General features: G+C 34.3%; 1 protein-coding gene across 3 annotated transcripts; it reads right to left on the bottom strand.

Moving 5' to 3' along the window:
* Window positions 1–1,102: 1,102 nt before the first annotated feature.
* On the bottom strand, window positions 1,103–19,157 carry LOC143236965 (sodium/potassium-transporting ATPase subunit beta-like). Of its 3 annotated transcripts, none has more exons than XM_076475702.1 (7): window positions 18,867–19,157; window positions 10,034–10,174; window positions 8,107–8,226; window positions 7,380–7,555; window positions 6,504–6,617; window positions 5,880–6,128; window positions 1,103–3,256 (listed from the first exon to the last, which is right to left on the bottom strand). In XM_076475702.1, the coding sequence occupies exons 1-6, from the start codon at window positions 18,988–18,990 to the stop codon at window positions 5,889–5,891; spliced, it is 915 nt and encodes a 304-aa protein (XP_076331817.1). In that variant the 5' UTR covers window positions 18,991–19,157; the 3' UTR covers window positions 1,103–3,256; window positions 5,880–5,888. The 3 variants fall into 3 exon arrangements, with proteins under 3 accessions (XP_076331817.1, XP_076331818.1, XP_076331816.1); XM_076475703.1 differs by having other exon boundaries at window positions 1,103–2,247; XM_076475701.1 differs by having other exon boundaries at window positions 1,103–6,128; window positions 18,867–19,156.
* Window positions 19,158–19,441: the final 284 nt, after the last annotated feature.

Genomic DNA, 19,441 nt, shown 5'->3' with positions numbered 1-19,441 from the left:
GTTGTCATAATTAAGGCTTTTTGTGGTTTTATTGGACAAACAAAGGTAGTTATAGTTCATTTGTCACAATTAGCACTATTTGTGGTTTTATTGAAAAAGCAACGACAGTTATAGTTCAGTTGCCATAATTAAGGCTTTTTGTGGTTTTACTGGAAAAATAACGATAGTTATAAATCAGTTATCACAATTAGGATTTTTTGCAGTTTTATTGGAAAAACAACGATAGTTATAGTTCATTTGCCATAATTAAGACTTTGTGTGGTTTTATTGAAAAGGCAACGATAGTTATAGTTCAGCTGCTATAATTGAGGCTTTTTGTGGTTTTATTGTAAAAACAACGATAATTATAAATCAGTTATCACAGTCAGTACTTTTTGTGGTTTTATTGGAAAAGCAACGATAGTTGTAGTTATTATAATTAAGACTTTTTTTGTAATTTTATTGAACAACTAACGACAGTTACTCTTTATCATCTGACAAGCAGGTTATCATTCCAGCACATTTATTTATTTATTCTTTACAATTCCAAAACTGCCAAAGTGTTTTGAAAACCTCGAGGATATTGAAAGTAAGACTGTAAACTATCAAAATAATTTTTATGGTGTCCAAAAGAAGTTGTAGTTGTTACTGCCAGGTGAAACTCATTAAAAACATTATATTACAAATATGTTACAATACACGGGAAAATTACCATTAAATTTTAAAAAATAAAATTTTGCCATCGCTTACTTTGTCACATAATTTGTATGCTTAACGTAACGAATGCGAATTCGTGTTGTTCCTCAAGTTTTAAAGGACCTTTCGCACAAACAAGGTTACAAGTATAATAATTTACTCACATTGTTGTTGTTTTATTAAAACGTAAGGAATATTATGTTGAAGATGTTTTAAAGCGATCTCATTTATCCGTCTTTATCTGGAGTAATATGTGGACGAAAAGGTGGTATGCTCATAAATTCAGTAGCAAACACACCCACTCTTTATGCAAACGAATTTAGTCTGGTTTAAACGTTTTATTCTAGTTAGCCAGATTGTAATTTATTTTGTAGTTTAGAGTCATAATGTATAATCTATAGAATATCAAAGAATAGTTAAAACACAATTATGACGTAATAATTATTAATTCTTTATTATTTCCATGTTTACAGATATACAGCTTTTCTTTTTAACGAAGCAAGTGAATCGATGTTTTCACAAGATAAAACAAAACGTATACATACGATATAAATTATCATTTTATTTGTGAGACTTATGGATAGTTCCACAAGAACAAACACTGGTGTCAGTAATTAACATTAATTCATACAGACAAACGTACCATGTATAGCAATTTTCACATTTAGTCAGGTCGCACTCTGTATTTCCCACTAAAAAAATACTTAGTGATTTCGAAAGGCACAAAATCATTATTCGCCTTCGCAAGTTATGTTTCGTTCATTTGGAGCACGAGATTATTATGATATTCTATTTCCCAACAACAATATAGACAATAATTATTTTCGATGATTCAAATATTAAACATAACACATTTTGTCAAAGCTAACATCAATCTGATGTTACAGATAGCACCAAGTTCTATCAGATTGGAAGAGAAAATAATAATTGCTGTAAGGGAAATTGGTGATCTTTCTGACCAATTGTTTTCATTGAGACTTTGTGAAAACATAAAAATTAAAGGGGGAGCTAACGTGATTTTTGTCACGCTGTAGTGATATTTTTGATTAATTAGATTGACAACTGAAGCTATCTAGCATAGTGATTTATTTACACTAATATTACCTCTAATACAATGTGGCGAATACGTACAAGGGATTGAAACACGGCAAAATTATTGTTGTCTGTTGTTTCGTTATGTGTTATTTCTAGAATACCTTAAACTATGTTTAAAGAAAGTGGTTTTTAAACTCTGAAATAAAATAGACTATTGCTGTGTTTTTCCATCAGATCAGAACTATTTGTGGAAAAGTATAATGAAACTCAGTTACAAACTCTGAAATAAAACAGACTATTGATGTATGTATCCGTCAGGTCACAACTGTCTGTGGAACAACGAAACTTAGTTATGAACTCTGAAATTAAGTTGTATACTTCGTGTATTTCCGTTACGGTGTGTGTGTGTTTTCATATGGCAAAGCCACATCGGGCTATCTGCTGAGTCCACCGATGTAAATCGAACCCCTGATTTTATCGTTGTAACTCCGTAGACTTACTGCTGTACCAGCTGGGGACATTTCCGTTAGGTCAGAACTATTTGAGAAACAGTGAAAATCATTTACTAAACTGTGAAACAATGTAACATAGTCACCGCGTATTTAGTTCAATCAGGTAAGAAATATAAGGAAACTTCAGAAACATTTGACACTTTGTTTCTTTTTTTTTTAAATTACTTTATGAGACTTTATTCATGGTTCAGTTTTAGTCTGAAATTACTTTCCAACAAATATAAAACTCAAACGCTTTTTAGAGGCATAAAACTTCTAATTGTTTAAATTGACCCGCCATGTTTCACCTACAAAATACGTTGTTTTCTTTTCACAATGTCTACAAGTATTAGTATTTCACTCTGTATCTATTTATTAATACAGAAAAATACATAAAAATTTGAGCTCATATGTGTAATACACAAGTTCACACATAATGGTATAATTGTAACTTAGTCAAAAGACACAATGAGAATGTAACGTTGTAGACAATTGATAGAGAATGATGTTAAAGGCAGTGAGGCAATATAAACTATTATCTTAACTTCTCATTGAAACAATGACCAACACCTTTGTTCATATATAGAATATTTGTCGTAAGAACTTCAAAGGAAACAATTGTGAAATTCCATAACAAATCAGGGCATGTCTGAGTAAAAGCATGTCTTTCTATTTGGCCAGTTTCTTTAGATTTGGCGCGACAAGTCCAGGTGCTTAAGGCACTCAACTCGTAATCTGAGGGTCCCGGGTTCGAATCCCCTTCACACCAAACATGCTTGCCATTGCAGCCGTGGGGGCGTTATAATGTGACGGTCAATCCCACTATTCGTTGGTAAAAGAGTAGCCCAAGAGTTTACGGTGGGTGATGATGACTAGCTGTCTTCCCTCTAGTCTTACACTGCAAAATTAGAGATGGCTAGTGCAGATAGCCCTCGTGTAGCTTTGCGCGAAATTCAAAGAAAACAAATAAACAATTCTTTAAATACTTTACCTTTTATTTAAAACACGTACTTTTCTCAATTAGTTTGAATTTGAATAAGCGCCATGTTTGGAACCTAAAGAAAATCATTTTTTATCAAACGTTTTCTAACCTTACTGCTTAATTCTTAATTCATTGTAAAAAAAACAACATGATAAACAATCTTAAGACAAGATAAGAAGTAAGTTTTGTACATGATTAAAATTTAAATTGAATGAACACTTTTAAAATGTTCATAGCATTATTTTATCTTTAATGTTTTTAACACTAAATGTGCCACTTGACAGACTGGCACCTTTGATATAATGGCATAAGATATATATATATTTGAGTTAACAAGAAATTTGGAGCTTCTAAGAAGTCATTAAAAAAAAATAATTTTCCTTATTCTTACTCATAAGTTCCTTCTTACCTAGGCTTGGTAATATCTTGTTGTTGTGTGTATCAACAGCTGTGTGATAATCAAGTACTGTTGTTCTGTGTATCAACAACACTACAATAAGTACGTATTATCTTTTGGTTTATCAACAATACTACGATAATCAAATACTGTCGTTGTTTATATCGATAACACTATGATAATCAAATAGTGTTGTTGTGTGTGTCAATAACACTATGATAATCAAGTACTGTTGTTGTGTGTGTCCATTAAAACATAATGTTCAATTCCTTGTATTGCAAAGCTTAAAATTAAAGTTGTTTTTCTCGTTCTCTATTGTTGTCTTTTGCTTGATTTTTAATAGAACAACGTTTTGAGAATGCATGAGCTCCCAAGAATTTATTACTATTATATAGATCGTTATTCGACTTAACTGTTAAACAAGGCAACAATTTATTTACACTACTAGTAATTCTAAAACTCGCTGTCTAAGCTGATCATTATGTTTGTTTATTATCAAGAGTGTAATAACGTTTTAAGCATGTTTATTCTTCGTCCAAGTTCTCTGATAGTCCCCCGATAGTACAGCGGTAAGTCTACGAATTTACAACACTACAATCAGGGTTCGATTCTCCTCGATGGACTCAGCAAATAGCCCGATGTGGCTTTGCTATAAGAAGGGCCCGGCATGGCCAAGCGTGTTAAGGCGTGCGACTTGTAATCTGAGGGTCGCGGGTTCGCATCCCCATCGCGCCAAACATACTCGCCCTTTCAGCCGTGGGGGCGTTATAATGTGACGGTCAATCCCACTATTCGTTGGTAAAAGAGTAGCCCAAGAGTTGGCGGTGAGTGGTGATGACTAGCTGCCTTCCTCTAGTCTTACACTGCAAAATTAGGGACGGCTAGCACAGATAGCCCTCGAGTAGCTTTGTGCAAAATTCAAAAAACAAACAAACAAGTTCTCTGATCAGTAGCTTCGTATTTGTGTACACTTAAAAAGAGAGGATGGTAAATACATGTAAAGTAACTTAGACGTAAAAATTCAAGAGAGACCGTTTACTGCGATACATCACACACGCATATTAATTCTTTTTCTTTAACTTAATCCATATTTTAAGCTGTGTTGCGATACGTAATGAACACTTAACTTATAGCTGCTTCATGAACATAATAGCTGGTTAGTGGCCGCTTGTTTGCAGAAATCACTTTTACTTTTCTATGAGCGTTTGTGTGTGTGTTTTCTTATAGCAAAGCAACATCGGGCTAGCTGCTTAGTCCGCCGAGGGAAATCGAACCCATACTTTTTGATGAACAGAAAAAGGTAAAACGATCGTATGTTTCTCTGTTTAATTAGAGCAAAGCACTTAGTAAGTAATTAAAATTAGGTGAACATTTATAAAACAACAGGCAACTTGCACACTATTTTACAGTGTTAGAAATAAATTCCTGACACAGTTTTATGAAAATAATTTTTTCCGATTTCTTTGTGCAACTTAAGATTAAATTACATTTTATATATAAACCTAAGTTCTAATACGTAAAATGCATGCATATTTATTTCAAATAACAAGTCGATAGAATGCAACATTTTTTTCACAGTGATTCATCAAAACTCAAGTTATTGGAAAAAAATAAAATGGTAATGTTTGTGTATTGTTAAGTAGAAACATAATGAGAACCACGTTTAAAACCGAATTCAGTAATTGCTCGTGTCATTGTAGACTGATACAGGGAATTATATTGAGTCATTGAATCCTCCAACATGGTAATGTTTTAGCGCCACCATTAGAGCACCTAAAGTTTAACGTATGGTGAGTACTTTAAAGGTGATCAACAGTTTATAAAACACGACGTCAGCTACTTGTGTGAAAACAAATAAACTTCGAAACGTTTAATGGCTAGAAACAAATTTCTTTTGCATAGTTTACTGACTGCACATTCAAAATGTAAACACTTGTAACAAATCACACATGACTATAAATTGTTCGTTGTAGTGAATAACGTGAATGATAAACGAGAACGTTTTTACAATATAGAATATATAACGTTTAAGCTGAAAACATTTAGTATAAGGATAAACCTAGGTAAAGCATGTGTGAGAATTTAAGAATGTTTTAATAATGTAACCTCTTTCTTTGTAAACAATTGTCACGAAAAATTTTATATCACCTTTTTTTCGATATAACTAGCAATGTTAATTAATATAGCCTCAATCATTAATCGTTCCGTTTAAAGGACTCGAAAAATTCCCGTACTTTAACGTACTGAAAATTTCTAATAGCAAAGATGAGAAGAAAAAAAATCTACACTTCTAACGCACTTTTTGGCCTCAATCTACAAGAATTTCAAAATGGACGCTGCCAAGTCTGTCCTTTCGATTATAGATCATATTTGCAGCCCATCCTTTACATTCCACATTGATGAGGACCCCTTTTACAGGCATTTCTAGGTGAATGAAAACAAATGGTGACTGATAAGAAGGTAAATTAGTGAACGGGAAATAGTAATTTGGAATACCCTGGGTTGGATAATAGCTTATTGGGCCAAGATTCTCCCTGTCTGCTGGGTTCTGGAAAGATAAAAAAATATAGTTTACTCTTAACAAGATAAAAGTATAAATTCCATTTCTCTAAAGATGATTAATGGTAAATGAAATAAATAACTCGTCAAACAATAAGGGCAGTTTCTTATTCTGTATGTCCGTATAACTAAATTTATTGATTTCCTTTTAAACATGATATCCAGGACAATAAATAGATGTAACATCATCCCGTTCGCTTTAGGTGCATTCTAGTAATTATTAAGTTCATGATAGGATTATTCATTGAGATTTGAAATCCTCGTACAATTTAGTGCTAAGTAGCTAGGTACACACTGTAAGTACGAAGATTGCAGGTACACGTTTTAAGAATATAAAGAAAGTTTAATTCTGAATTCTACTCACTTCTCCTGCACACGAGATGTACACAAAACGTGGGTCATAGTTCTGCTTCAAATCTTCTGGCATGTCTTCTGGAAGAGAATCATTGTCGAAGGGCTTCGGTACCCAGTCGTAGATCTACCAACGTACAGCACCATATCATCAGAACTCTGCCTTAAATTTATTTATATCTATAATATTTTATAGTACACAATGCTTTAATGAGAACACAAAGGTCAATTAAAGCCTTTCACCCTATAAGATCTCAGCATTTGATAAATTGAACCTAAAATTGCATTTTATATATTTGTTTGTTTTTTGTAAATAATGTGCTTTTGTTACAATTTATATTTCTATATGATAGTAAATTTGGAAGTGTATAACAGTTTCGGTCATGTTGTGCATAACAAGCATGGCTTTCAAAATTGATACTGCTAATTTATGTGCGATATTAGTTTACTTCGGATATTCACGAAAGTTACATAAGGACTATCTCCTCTAGTCGTCCATAATTCTGAACCGATAGAATAGAGCGAAAGTAGGCTAAACTCAGCAACGATACACGACTTCACTACGCTAAACTTTATGAGCAGCTATAGATGTTTATTAGAAATGAATTAATGAAGTGAACTATTGGGATTCTGTGCGTTGCTGTCCATATTAACGAGATGCTAGACATCTAAGATGTGGAACAGTCCTTGCTACACATCGTTTAAATTTGTCAGTTAAAGAAGTACGAATTATTTTTTACAGCTTCTGTGTGTCAGCCACCGGCCGTCAGATCCGTAGTGGGGAACACTAACACTAGGCCACTCACGGCTCGTTTCAACATTTAATGCAACATTAAACTGTGATCGAAATGTTATTTTACGTTAGGTTCGATATTTTTGTTCATTTTACCTTGTTGAGCTTGATAAGAATACATGGATGTCCAGTTTCATAACCATATGACTGAGCAGAGGTGCAGTTAACGGGAATGAGATTTATAGGGTAACGACAGGACTTCCCTTTACCAGGACCTTGGTCAAAACTACAAGTGCTAGACAGATGTTCGTCCTGGTGCTTCTCTTGATAAGCTGTAATAGAAAGAAGTTACTATAATAACAAAAAATTACTAAATGATTATCAAGTGTTGTCACAAAACTGCTTGAAACTATCATATACGTTAAATTTAACAAATAGAAGATAATCTTTTTATGATCAGTAGCATATACAACGGGATATGAATTTCACTTGTCGCAGCTTTTGCAATGTTATCTTATTTCTACGTCAATTGTAACGGGGTCCTGTTAGAAATATTATAAAGGAAACTTCGGGGAATCTTTCTTCTGATCTATAATCGCCTACCAGAGAGAAAAATGTTAGTTCCTCAATTAAATTGCGTTCGAAGTAAGTTTTTAATATAGTGAAAGTGATGTTCCCAAAGTGTGATCCAATATTTAACAATTTGTGTGAAACATATCTAGAAATCACAAGTTAGATTTGTTAGCACATATATATACTTTCAAGAACGATAAGAGAACAAAATTAATCTTTCACTTGAACGCGTACTGCCATCAGTACAAGATAGCTAGCGGTCCTCATTCTGAAGGTTCAATACTAAAAACATGTAACACTAAATACTCACCTTCAAGGAATTCATCAAGCGATTTAACCCAGTATTTCCAACTTTCCTTTTTGTTATGAGTAATCCAAATAAGACTAGTTGCTGCGTTTTCTTTTGGTGGGCGAGGACGGAATCCCATGCCTAGAATTGAATATGTCCATAATTAGCAAATGTATGTACAACTTTCGCTAAATACTGATACTTTGTTTGCTTGTTTGTTTCAGAAATTCCAGCAAAGGAAAAGAAGAGTTATCTGTGTTACCTATCTTTAATTTTGAGTTGTTAGACTAAATGAAAAAGTAACAGCAATCACTGTCACAGTTGAGGTTACTGTAGTCGAATTGTGGGAAATTAGCCAAAATACACTCACAGTTTCAAAGGACAGAAGAAGTTTTCATGGCAACGGGACATGAACCATGCATCTTCAGATGCACAAACCTACACGCTAGTTAGAGGTCACACCCGGTCCGTTGAAGGTTGTCATGCATACAATAAGACAGTGGCTTATCGAGGGGGTTTCGGGGGTTAAATCCCTCCCGTGACTATGGGACACAAAGTGATTCATATAACTGTTTGATAAGAATACTAGACCAAAATAAGAAAAATAAGAGCTAAATTTGTTACTTTGAGACTGTAAGATGCACTATAAGGCCATGTTGTGTTCTTTTTACAAGAGTAATGGTGTCGAAGAGAGAACTCTAGTTATAATCTGTCCCTGATCCATCCTGATCCAAAATAAGAGCTAAATTTGTAACTTTGAGACTGTAAGATGCACTAGAAGGCCATGTTGTGTTCTTTTTACAAGAGTAATGGTGTCGAAGAGAGAACTCTAGTTATAATCTGTCCCTGATCCATCCTAAGGCAGTGTGCCAATCACAACAGTAGAGTTTTTAACAGCAACTTCGTCGGAGAATGGTCCAAGAAGTTGAGATGAGTGTTTGTTTCACGTGGTCACTTACCAGGGTTCATGATCTTGTGTCAGAACAAGGTATATTGGTTATTTGTATGAACTTGAATAACATAGTTTGTTTTTAGCAAGGGCTTGTAATTCTTTTCTTCATTATCTTTTCGTATCTTTTTTGATAACCAACAGGAATAAGTCGTATTCTGTCCAACATGGCAAATAGTTTTTATATTTTAGATTAAATTTCTATTTGAGTCATTAGAGTGATTTGAGACACATACTTACATATATAAATATTTAAATCCGCTTATGTTTTGGATGGATGTCTTTTTATGTAAAGATATATTAAAAGGAATAATCAGTGTACAATGCTCCAGAATAAGCAAAACTTTATGAGCAGCTATAGATGTTTATTAGAAATGAATTAGTAATGTGAACTAATGGGACACTATGCGTTGCTGTCCTTATTGATGAGATGCCAGACATTTAAGATGTGGAACAGTCCTTGCTGCACATCCTTTAAATTTGTCAGATAAAGAAGAACATTAGAGAATATTTCCTTCATTTCTGCCCATGTCGTTACTGGAGATAAATGTGGCTACTGTTATTTTAGACAATCTGAGAGAATGAATCTGAGATCGACTTGAACAAGCTTTTTGGAAATATATGAATTAATAACATGTTATCGTAAAATGAGCTGATTCTGAGGGGTATTTTAGTGTATAGGTAAGAATGTACTTTTGAATACAATCTATAATGTGACTTGGGATCATTTCAATTAGTGTGGCAGTTTTGTTTGTTTTTTTGGCTTGTTTTTAGTCATAACAAACTAACATAATTAGTCAGAAGTTTGATTTACTGTTTATATATAACGCAGTCCTTCCTTTTGATTTTGTTTACTTAAATCTATCAGTATTATTTTTTTCTTTCGAATAGTGTATTTTCACAGTAATAGAAATAACGATTTACAAGGAAACTGAAAATATAGCTGTAACATTTTGTAAATCACCACTAGATTGTAAATACTTAAAACACTTCACTTACCAGGACTGTTTCCAATTAGACTAGAAGTGAGCTTCCAAGTAGGCTTAGTGTCGTCTACTGTCTGATAGAACACCATAAGCATGCCTGTCCAAAAGGCGGCCAGCAAAGAGTAGTAAATAATGTAGAATATAACGATCTTCACTGAAAGATATTACAAATCCATCTTACAAACATGTATATATTAAATACGTTTTCATTTCAAAGACACTAAAGTATTAATTTCATATACTATTTATTTCTTATGACTCTAACTTACAAACAGACCATAAACTGGATGATACATTCAAGTTTACGTACAGAATGCATTACTTATGTTGTGCACAGCGCGGATATCGAACCACGACTTTTAACATTAAAAGTCAGCAATCTCACGGCTGACCAATTAGTAGGCATCTTTTGCAGAGAATTTCTGCCTGACCAATAGAAGTCAGCATTAACAAAGTTCTCATTTACCCCCTTAGATCCACTCTTGTAACAGATTATGTGATAAGCATAGATAGCCCATTCTGTAGCTTTGTTAAACAAACTATTTATTTTTTGTTTGTTTTTGAATTACGCGCAAAGCTACACGAGGGCTATTTGCGCTAGCCGTCCCTAATTTAGCAGTGTAAGACTAGAGGGAACGCAGCTAGTCATCACCACTCACCGCCAACTCTTGAGTTACTTTTTACCAACGAATAGTGGGATTGACCGTCATCCTATAACGCCCTCACGGCTGAAATGGCGGGCATGTTTGGCGTAACGGGGATTCGAACCCGCGACCCTCAGATTACGAACCGAACGCCTTAACCCACCTGGCAATGCTGGGCCTACAAACTGTTTAAAACTGTCGTTTACCAATTAAAATATAATGTTCACAATAGGGTATATTACAAAAAACAACAACAACAACAAACGACCAAAGCCTCAGATAACATTAATTTAAAACAAGCCACGTTTTGATACATAAACGGAATTTCCATACTGAGTGGGGAATCCAACGCATGGTAATTGAGATCTTACTATATCTATATGTTATATTATCACAATCAATCACAATGTAATCAACTGATCAACATTTGGATTTTATTAAATGATTAGATTTTATCGAAAATATTGTAAAAAAAAACTGCTCTACTTTTATAAGAAACTTTAGCTGTCACACAGCTTTTAGTAATATTAACATAGAATGGTTTATGATCAAGTTCTCAACACTTGCTTCAGTCAGAAGGCTGTAATGGAACACCCAAGTGACAGTTACACATGTCACAATCTCATGATATTTCAATTTATTAATTCAAACCAAAAATCGAACATGGCCTATTGGTTCCCGTATTCGGACTGTGGATCTAATGATTTATGCTTTGCGTGTCCGTACGTATGCTACCATAGTGATGGTAAAATCCCACTATTTGGTCAGGAGTGGCTCAAGAGTTGGCATATAGGGACAGCATATAGTATACCCCTTCATTTACCTTTGAGCAAACGTTTTAAAACAAACTAACCAAAACGTAACATATTTGTGATATTATAGATTCAAAGCATACACTTCGATGTTTAATATGTTTTGAAACATGCACTTTCTAACCCTAATGTCAGCATTTTGTTAAATATTTTAAATCTGATAATAAATAAAACGCATCTTTGTAGTCGAGTTTATTGTCCTCGACTAACAGTTGTTTGTTTTTTGTTTTTCAAACCGAGCAATTTTTCAGCTTTTGAACAGTTAGACCTTATATGTGTTTACTTTTACAATCGACGGGGTGGACAGTATGATGCCTGTTCTATCAGTTTGCATGTATCTCTCTAGTACTGTGTTCCATAATATTGATTGTCCCAGACTACATAAACCGTGTGAAACTGGAATATTGTTTTTTATTTCTAGATGTTTCTCTTTATTGCTGCACAACAACTTGTCACTAATCAGATCATCTTAAAATTTTACAAAGTCTTTTCATAATGGTTCTATGAATATACAGGGTGGTCCAAAACTTAACCTTTCTCACATGTAAATATCTTGTGTATGGATAATATTTGGTTTACAGCAACACAACCTGTCAGTCTTTTAATACTTTGTATGTCATAGTTACATACTGTTCATACTGTTAATTTGTAACAGTTGAAAATAATTTCAATTAAAATAATGCTATAAGACGAGTACACTGCATTATGAAAATAAATTTATTAACACCAATACATGTAATGAACAATACTTAAGTTTTAAACATCTTGATATATACATATCTATATACTAAATTGCGTATCTACCAGCATCAGACATCACGAACAGAAAGACCTGTTTGACTTGACTGACTCACCTAATCTAAAGAGCATCATATAGAAAAAAGCTGTTTAATTTATAATTTTCCAGATGCATAAATTCTTTAACACAATACTAATTTAATATACAAAATATGTTATATTTTCTGCTTATTTTTAATTATTCTATTGGTTTACGCTATTACGCTTTTTAAATTTGTCAATAAAAGCTAGAAAAAATCGACAACATCTAGTAATTCAAGCACATACTTTAAAATTACAAATTTCACATAATCATAGCAATTCTTCGCGCAAACTGCAGTTTTTCCTTTATATTTTTTTTCATTCGACTTGTGGCAAACAAAAAATGAATCAAAAATGGTATTTTTACATGGGTTGTTGTTTGCGTTATGTCCCCCGTTGGTACAGTGGTAAGTCTACGGATTTACAACGCTAAAATCAGGGGTTTGATTCCCCTCGGTGGTTTCAGGAGATAGCCTGATGTGGCTTTGGTATAAAAAAAACACACACACACACACACACGGTTGGCATTTTAGCCCAAAACTACGCGATCATCTATTCGTGTTTTGTCTACCCTAGATTTTACCACTGTAAGTTCATCAGTGATTCTTATTTGAAATCTGTAGAACACGAAAAACACGATATTCATCACGGGTATTGAGACTATTGATTTTCCAATATTTCCACCAGCTTTCGGTGCTCAGCATCCACATTGTTATATAATTGTATAACTAAAATTAATGAATGGGTTTGTGTAAAAAATAAAATATAGTTTATATCCATAATTCTACAGAAATAAAAGGTTTGAAAAGTGTACGAAATCGCCATTGCACATAATCCAATACATGTTCTAAAATACCGTAGGGCCCACTATAATCAGATGGTTAAGGCGCTCGACTCGTAACCTGAGGGTCGTGGTTCGAATCCTCGTAAAACCAAACATGCTCTCCCTTTCAGATATGAGATATTATAATGTTTCAGTCAATTCCACTATTCGTTGGTAAAGAGTAGACCACTTTGCTTACCACAAATGTGGTACCACTTTCTACAGGTCTCTTTCTGGATGGTTCTGTTTTTTAAGATGATACATATTCAATTTTTCCCAATGCCATTTAGTATAAAGGAAAATCATTTTAATATAAGGTACTGAATCCTATGTATTTTGTTCATAGAAAGTTTCCCCTTACTATACAGTACATATGCTATGTTAGATTTATGGCTGAAGTGATATTAAAAAAAAACTTCAGATGAGAAATATTTATTCAGCAGGACTAATTAACAATGTAGAGCCAAAGGGCACAATATTTCTTAGAAAGGAGTGTTCAGTGTTCTTCGTGGCAATAAAAAAAACAACTTAGAGTTAGGTCATGAGTGGGTTCCATAACTGATCCAAGTTAACTTGACGTAACACACTCATCTTCAAAGTGAAGCAATGTTCAGAAAAGAATCCTCGATCCAAAATGTTGCTTTGATGAAACTGGGCATGTTTTAAGTTGTTGTTATTAGGATAATAAATTATCATTTGATAATGGAAGCGAAAAAACTGAGAGTAACTTTTCAAAATCCTGATACAACCATACGTGATGTAACACCATCGTCTTTAAAGTGAAAAATATGGTGAGAAAATAGAGTCCTCTGTTATAAACTTCTACTTAGATTGTTTGTTTTTAAATTTCGCGCAAAGCTACACGAGGGCTATCTACGTTAGCCGTCCCTAATTTAGCAGTGTAAGACTAGAGGGAAGGCAACTAGTCATCACCACCTACCACTAACTCTTGGGCTACTCTTTTACCAACGAATAGTAGGATTGACCGTCACGTTATAGCACACCCCCACGGTTGAAAGGGCAAGCATATTTAGTGCGACGGGGGTTCAAACCCGCGACCCTCTGATTACGATTAATCATTTGGCCATGCCAGGCTCTATTGCTTAGATGCAACTGGGCACATTCCATTGAGATAATAAACAAGGGTTTGAACTAGGCAAAGGTTTTAAAGTTAAAGTTTCACAAGTTTCCAGAGACATCTTGGAGTCAGTAACTGTTACCCAAAGAAAGAAAGCCGAAGGAAATAGAATCATGCAATCTTATTTGACCATATTTTTGTTCTCCGGTGCAACTCGAATTGATTTTTTTCGTTTTTGTTTACTTGAACTTGGTGTTGGAAACGTATGTGCACTTATAGTAGAGTGATTATGGATCTCACCGTCTTCTGTATAAGCTTGTTACAACAGAAACTTCGATGTTAGACAGTGGTATATAAACAGGGCATCAATCTTAAAGAGACAGCGATGGGAGAGGTACTTATCAGAAATCATGGGACCTGGAAAATGGTTTTTATAAAGTACATTTCACTATCACATATTATTTTTAGCATATACATAATTTCTAAGATACACAAAATGAGCAAATGGCCACTGTGTGTATTTTTCGACCATATCTGTACTCGACAGTTTCTTTGGCCTTCAAAGAGAAGGCCTTATAGAAACATGGAGATGGGTTGAAATGTGACCAGATCTACAACTAGTGAAATTTCTTATCATATGGAGCTAATTACAATATGCTTCAATAAGTTAGTTATTGTCAAAGTGATAAGGTTTTCACGAAAATATCTGAACAGAAACCATAGCTTACCAGGCATTCAAACTTTCCAGTTCGTATTTATAAGGGGTGCATCCTGTGGTCTTTCTTTTTATCGCAATCAAACAGTGCGAAACTGTTGGATGTTTTTTGTTATGTTTGGCATAAAGTATTTATGAAATAAATATTTGGAAGTTTACACGTATGGAAAGCAAAATACAATATAATATTTTAAAAGAAACATTGACATGTGGGGCGTCATAATTTGGAAGATAACTGTTCCAAATTAACATGTTCAGAAGGTTTCTGACGAACAAGAAGGTAAACGTAATTCTTTATGGGAATGAATAGTAAATGTGATTCGTCCATATTTGAAGTTGTTTGTGTGTTTGATTGTTTATTTTAGAGTAAGACCACATCTGGATATCCGCCGTGCCCATTGTAAGAAATCAAACTCCGATTTTACCATTCTAAATCCATAGATTATATTTGAAATTAAAAATAAAATATTTCAGTGAGGTATTCAAGTGTGTAACCTATTGTCAATCTCTTACCTAATATTTCACTGTTAAAAATCCATGAAGTAGCATGAATACGCCCCCTGGTGGTCCAGCGTTAAGTTTGAGAACTTATAACGCAAAATCAAGTTCCGATGCCCAATGTAGGCAGAACATAGGTAACTCATTGTGTATCTTTTCGTTGAACAACAAACGCACAAAGCCATGAAAATATACTTTCGAAATATTTCGAATAATTCTTAGAAAAATAAAAAAATGACATTTTCTTCTTTCTGCTTCTTTCAGCTTTGAAACAATTTTATTATTTTTGCTACAATGGGTAAAAATTTTTCGTCAGAGGTGGTGTACAGTTTCTTAATTCACCACTCTTCTAAATAACTGTAAAAATGAAATAATAAAACGACCATAAGTGTGTGTGTGTTTTTCTTATAGCAAAGCCACACGGGGCTATCTGCTGAGCTCACCGAGGGGAATCGAACCGCTGATTTTAGCGTTGTAAGTCCGTCGACTTACCGCTGTACTAGTGGGGGAGCATGACCATGAGATAAAATAAAGTTTCAATTGAAATTCTTGACTTTGGTGTAGCTGTATTTCAACGTTTTTAGTGTTTAAGATTACGTCATGATTCGACAGTTTCCTATCTTTCATGTACAGTCTTGTGTATATTACAGCTACCAACTGGTTTCTATACAAAAACCAGTAATGGTTTAATTTTAACACAAATCGATTAGATATTCTTCTCAATTTATACAAAAAAGAAAGAAAAAATTTGAGAAGTGTTCTTCCAAACTTCTTTGCAATTATAAAAAAATCGTCTAACTGAAGGCTTTCTTACATACACCATCAGCGCCATTCAGCGACACGAAAGCAAATCTAATAGTTATATTAATATGTTTTCTTCCTTTCATTTAAGTGTCCAAACGTTAAAGATCTGAAGAGATAGAGCTTTAAGAAAAAGAAGCATATTCTTTCTTTTGTTTTGAATAAATACATTCACACACTAATTTGTAAGTTTAAATTCGACATCGTTAACACTACTTTCTACAAAGCTTCAGCAACTGAATGAGAAAAGGCCTTCTTAATATAAGAGAGTTATAGGAAGATTTAATTTTATTAACACTAACTAATTATACGAATGATCAGGTGGTGAGGGCACTTGACTTGCAATCTGAGGATCGCGGGTTAGAATTCCCGTCACACCAAACATGATCGCCCTTTCAGCCATGGGGGCGTTATAACATGGCAGTAAATCTCACTATGCCTTCGTAAAACATAGCCACAAAACTTGGCGATAGGTGGTGATGACTAGCTGCTTTACTTCTAGACTTGTACTGCTAAATTAGGGACGGCTAGCGCAGATGGCGCTCTTGTAGCTTTACACGAAATTCAAAACAAACGAAACTTACACGAAACATGTTGATAACTTTTTATACATTTTACTTCCAGATTGGCTAGTTTCAAACGATGATGATTTTACATTTTATCTTATGACTGATTGACTCAAATTGTTTTTGAATTTACATTTGTATTCCTCTACACTTATTCATCACCTCCCTCTCCCAGTGGCACAGCGGTGTGTCTGGAGACTTACAACGCTACAAACCAGGTTTCGATACTCGTCGTGGGCAGAGCACAGATAACCTATCGTGTAACTTTGTGCTTCACATGAAACGAGGGCCCAACATGGCCAGGTGGTTAAAGCGTTCGACTCGTAATCTGAGAGTCTCGAGTTCAAATCTCAGTCGCACCAAACCTGCTCGCCCTTTCAGCCGTGAGGGCGTTATAATGTTACGGTCAATCCCACTATTCGTTGGTAAAAGAGTAGCCTAAGAGTTGGCGGTGGGTGGTGATGACTAGCTGCCTTCCCTCTAGTCTTACACTGCAAAATTAGGAACAGCTAGCACATTTTGCCCTCGTGAAGCTTTGCGCAAAATTAAAAAACAAACAAAAATGCAAAGATCGGTTACCTAGTGATGATAAAAGCATTTTATTTTTTGACTACATGCCCTACAAATTCCTCGTAACTAACTGTAGGCCTACGTTCACAAACAAATAACGTCTCAATATAGATACCCCCCGCTAGTACAGCGGTATGTCTCCGGATTTACAACGCTAAAATCAGCGGTTCGATTCCCCTCAGTGTGCTGAGCAGATAGCCCGATGTGACTTTGCTATAAGAAAAACACACACACTCAATATAAATTCCATTAACTCATTAATTTCCTTGAATGTTCCGTTTTTCTCTTATCTCTGTTACTTCATAAATTTAAATGATTGAACTAACTCACTCAATAATGAATAAAAGATTTAACACAGCCACGCCTATCATTGGTTTTATATCGCAGTTTCCAGAGCTTTCTTTTAAAAAAAAGTCTAGTTACTAAGCCATGCGATCATCACGAGACATTAAAAACTCTGTCTTACAAGTTATGAAAAGCATAACCTACAACCATATGGATCAACACGTAATATTTAATTGTGTTTCAAATTACATTTGTAAAATCATACTTTCTATCATAGTTATTACTATTATAACGAGTGTTTTAAACTCATGTAAAAGTTGTTTCTTTATGTCTATCATTTCATGAGTCTGATCACTCATACCTAAGAAAATCATAACTTTTGCTACGTGTGCCCCCTAACATTTGTGGACTCTCTTACAAGTGAAAATTTTTAAAAATACATTTTTCATTACCTTTCACTACGGCGAGTCGTCACTGACCGAGTGTTAACTATAGACTGCAAAAACTGAGACAAATTTGGCATAAGGATAAAAACAGAGGTTCCTGCCAAGGATTTCAAACTCTCGGAGACTCCAGTGTGGGTAGGGAGAACATAGCTCGAGGCCCGGTTAAGCTATCGTTAGCTCTGGACCGAAGTGCGGTATTTTTCAATTATATAGTGTTTTTGTTGTTGTTGTTTTTATCAATACTTTATACGTGCAAAGAATATGTTTCAATGTTTGAAACGAACTGTTGAAGGAAAGTTGCAGTGCTAATTTATTCTTGCTCAGGAGAACCCAACAACAACGTGCATGAGCATTTATAGTCTGATGTGAATTCATCTGAATATCTGATAACAGCGAAGTGTTTTATCACTTATACTAACGAACTGATTTTAGACTTACTGGTGTTCCAATACTTGTGAAGTAAATAAGTATGACAACAATTCAAAAACAAACTGTTTGGTTACTTCGAGGGTTAAATTTTTTTACATATTTAAAATATCTTACCAAATATATATATATATATATATATTGATACACGATAATCAGTTATTCAGTGGGTCGTCTTAACTATATAAGTGAAGTTGAATGGGTTTTTTTTCTCAGAAAAAAAACTTACAATTTACTAAAGTAAATCTCGGTAAGTGACATCAGACCTGTGATCAAAAAAAGAAAAGTTCTGAATATGCCATTATCCATGTAAAGAGTAATGAAGGTAATAAATTGATCGTTATAAATTCTGATCTGGCTTACCCCAACTTCCCAGTGTTCTTCCTAAAACTTCCCCAGTTTCGGAATTCCATATGAAATCTCGAAGACTTTCCAATTTGGTTTTTTGTATTGGCTTTGAAAACTGATGTTCCTTAATTTCAGCCATCACTGCAGACGATCGATTCACTCGCACCTCCCGAAGTAAGTCCCGGATGTATTCTCGAGCGTAGCAGTTGAGTGTAAGTGGCGACAAAGTTTACACTTCTGAGAAACTAAGGGCAAGTTGAGTTAAATAATTCCATGAGTTGGTTTCGTAATGGGGCAACGTTATAACCTATACTTCTACTAATTACACAGCAACACTGACAGTGAGCCAGCACCACGCAGGTTTGCCAACCAACAACTTGCACCAGTAATAACCGGCTAAGTAACTTTTATGCAATACCAAAACAAGTTAGAAATGGCATATATTCAGAAACCGGCTATTTTTCAAAAATTAAAACTGGTTCAATTAAAACCTCTATGCAATAAATTATGAAATATCGTATTTAGAATTTCATAAAATTTTTATTGTTTTGTTTTTAGTTTAATCGCAGATTTGCGCCATGTTTTATCTG

This window comes from Tachypleus tridentatus, chromosome 13 (assembly GCF_004210375.1).
Source record: "Tachypleus tridentatus isolate NWPU-2018 chromosome 13, ASM421037v1, whole genome shotgun sequence".
Classification (NCBI taxonomy): domain Eukaryota; kingdom Metazoa; phylum Arthropoda; class Merostomata; order Xiphosura; family Limulidae; genus Tachypleus; species Tachypleus tridentatus.
The sequence above is the reverse complement of the archived record's forward strand: the minus strand, read 5'-3'. Positions and strand labels throughout refer to the sequence as shown.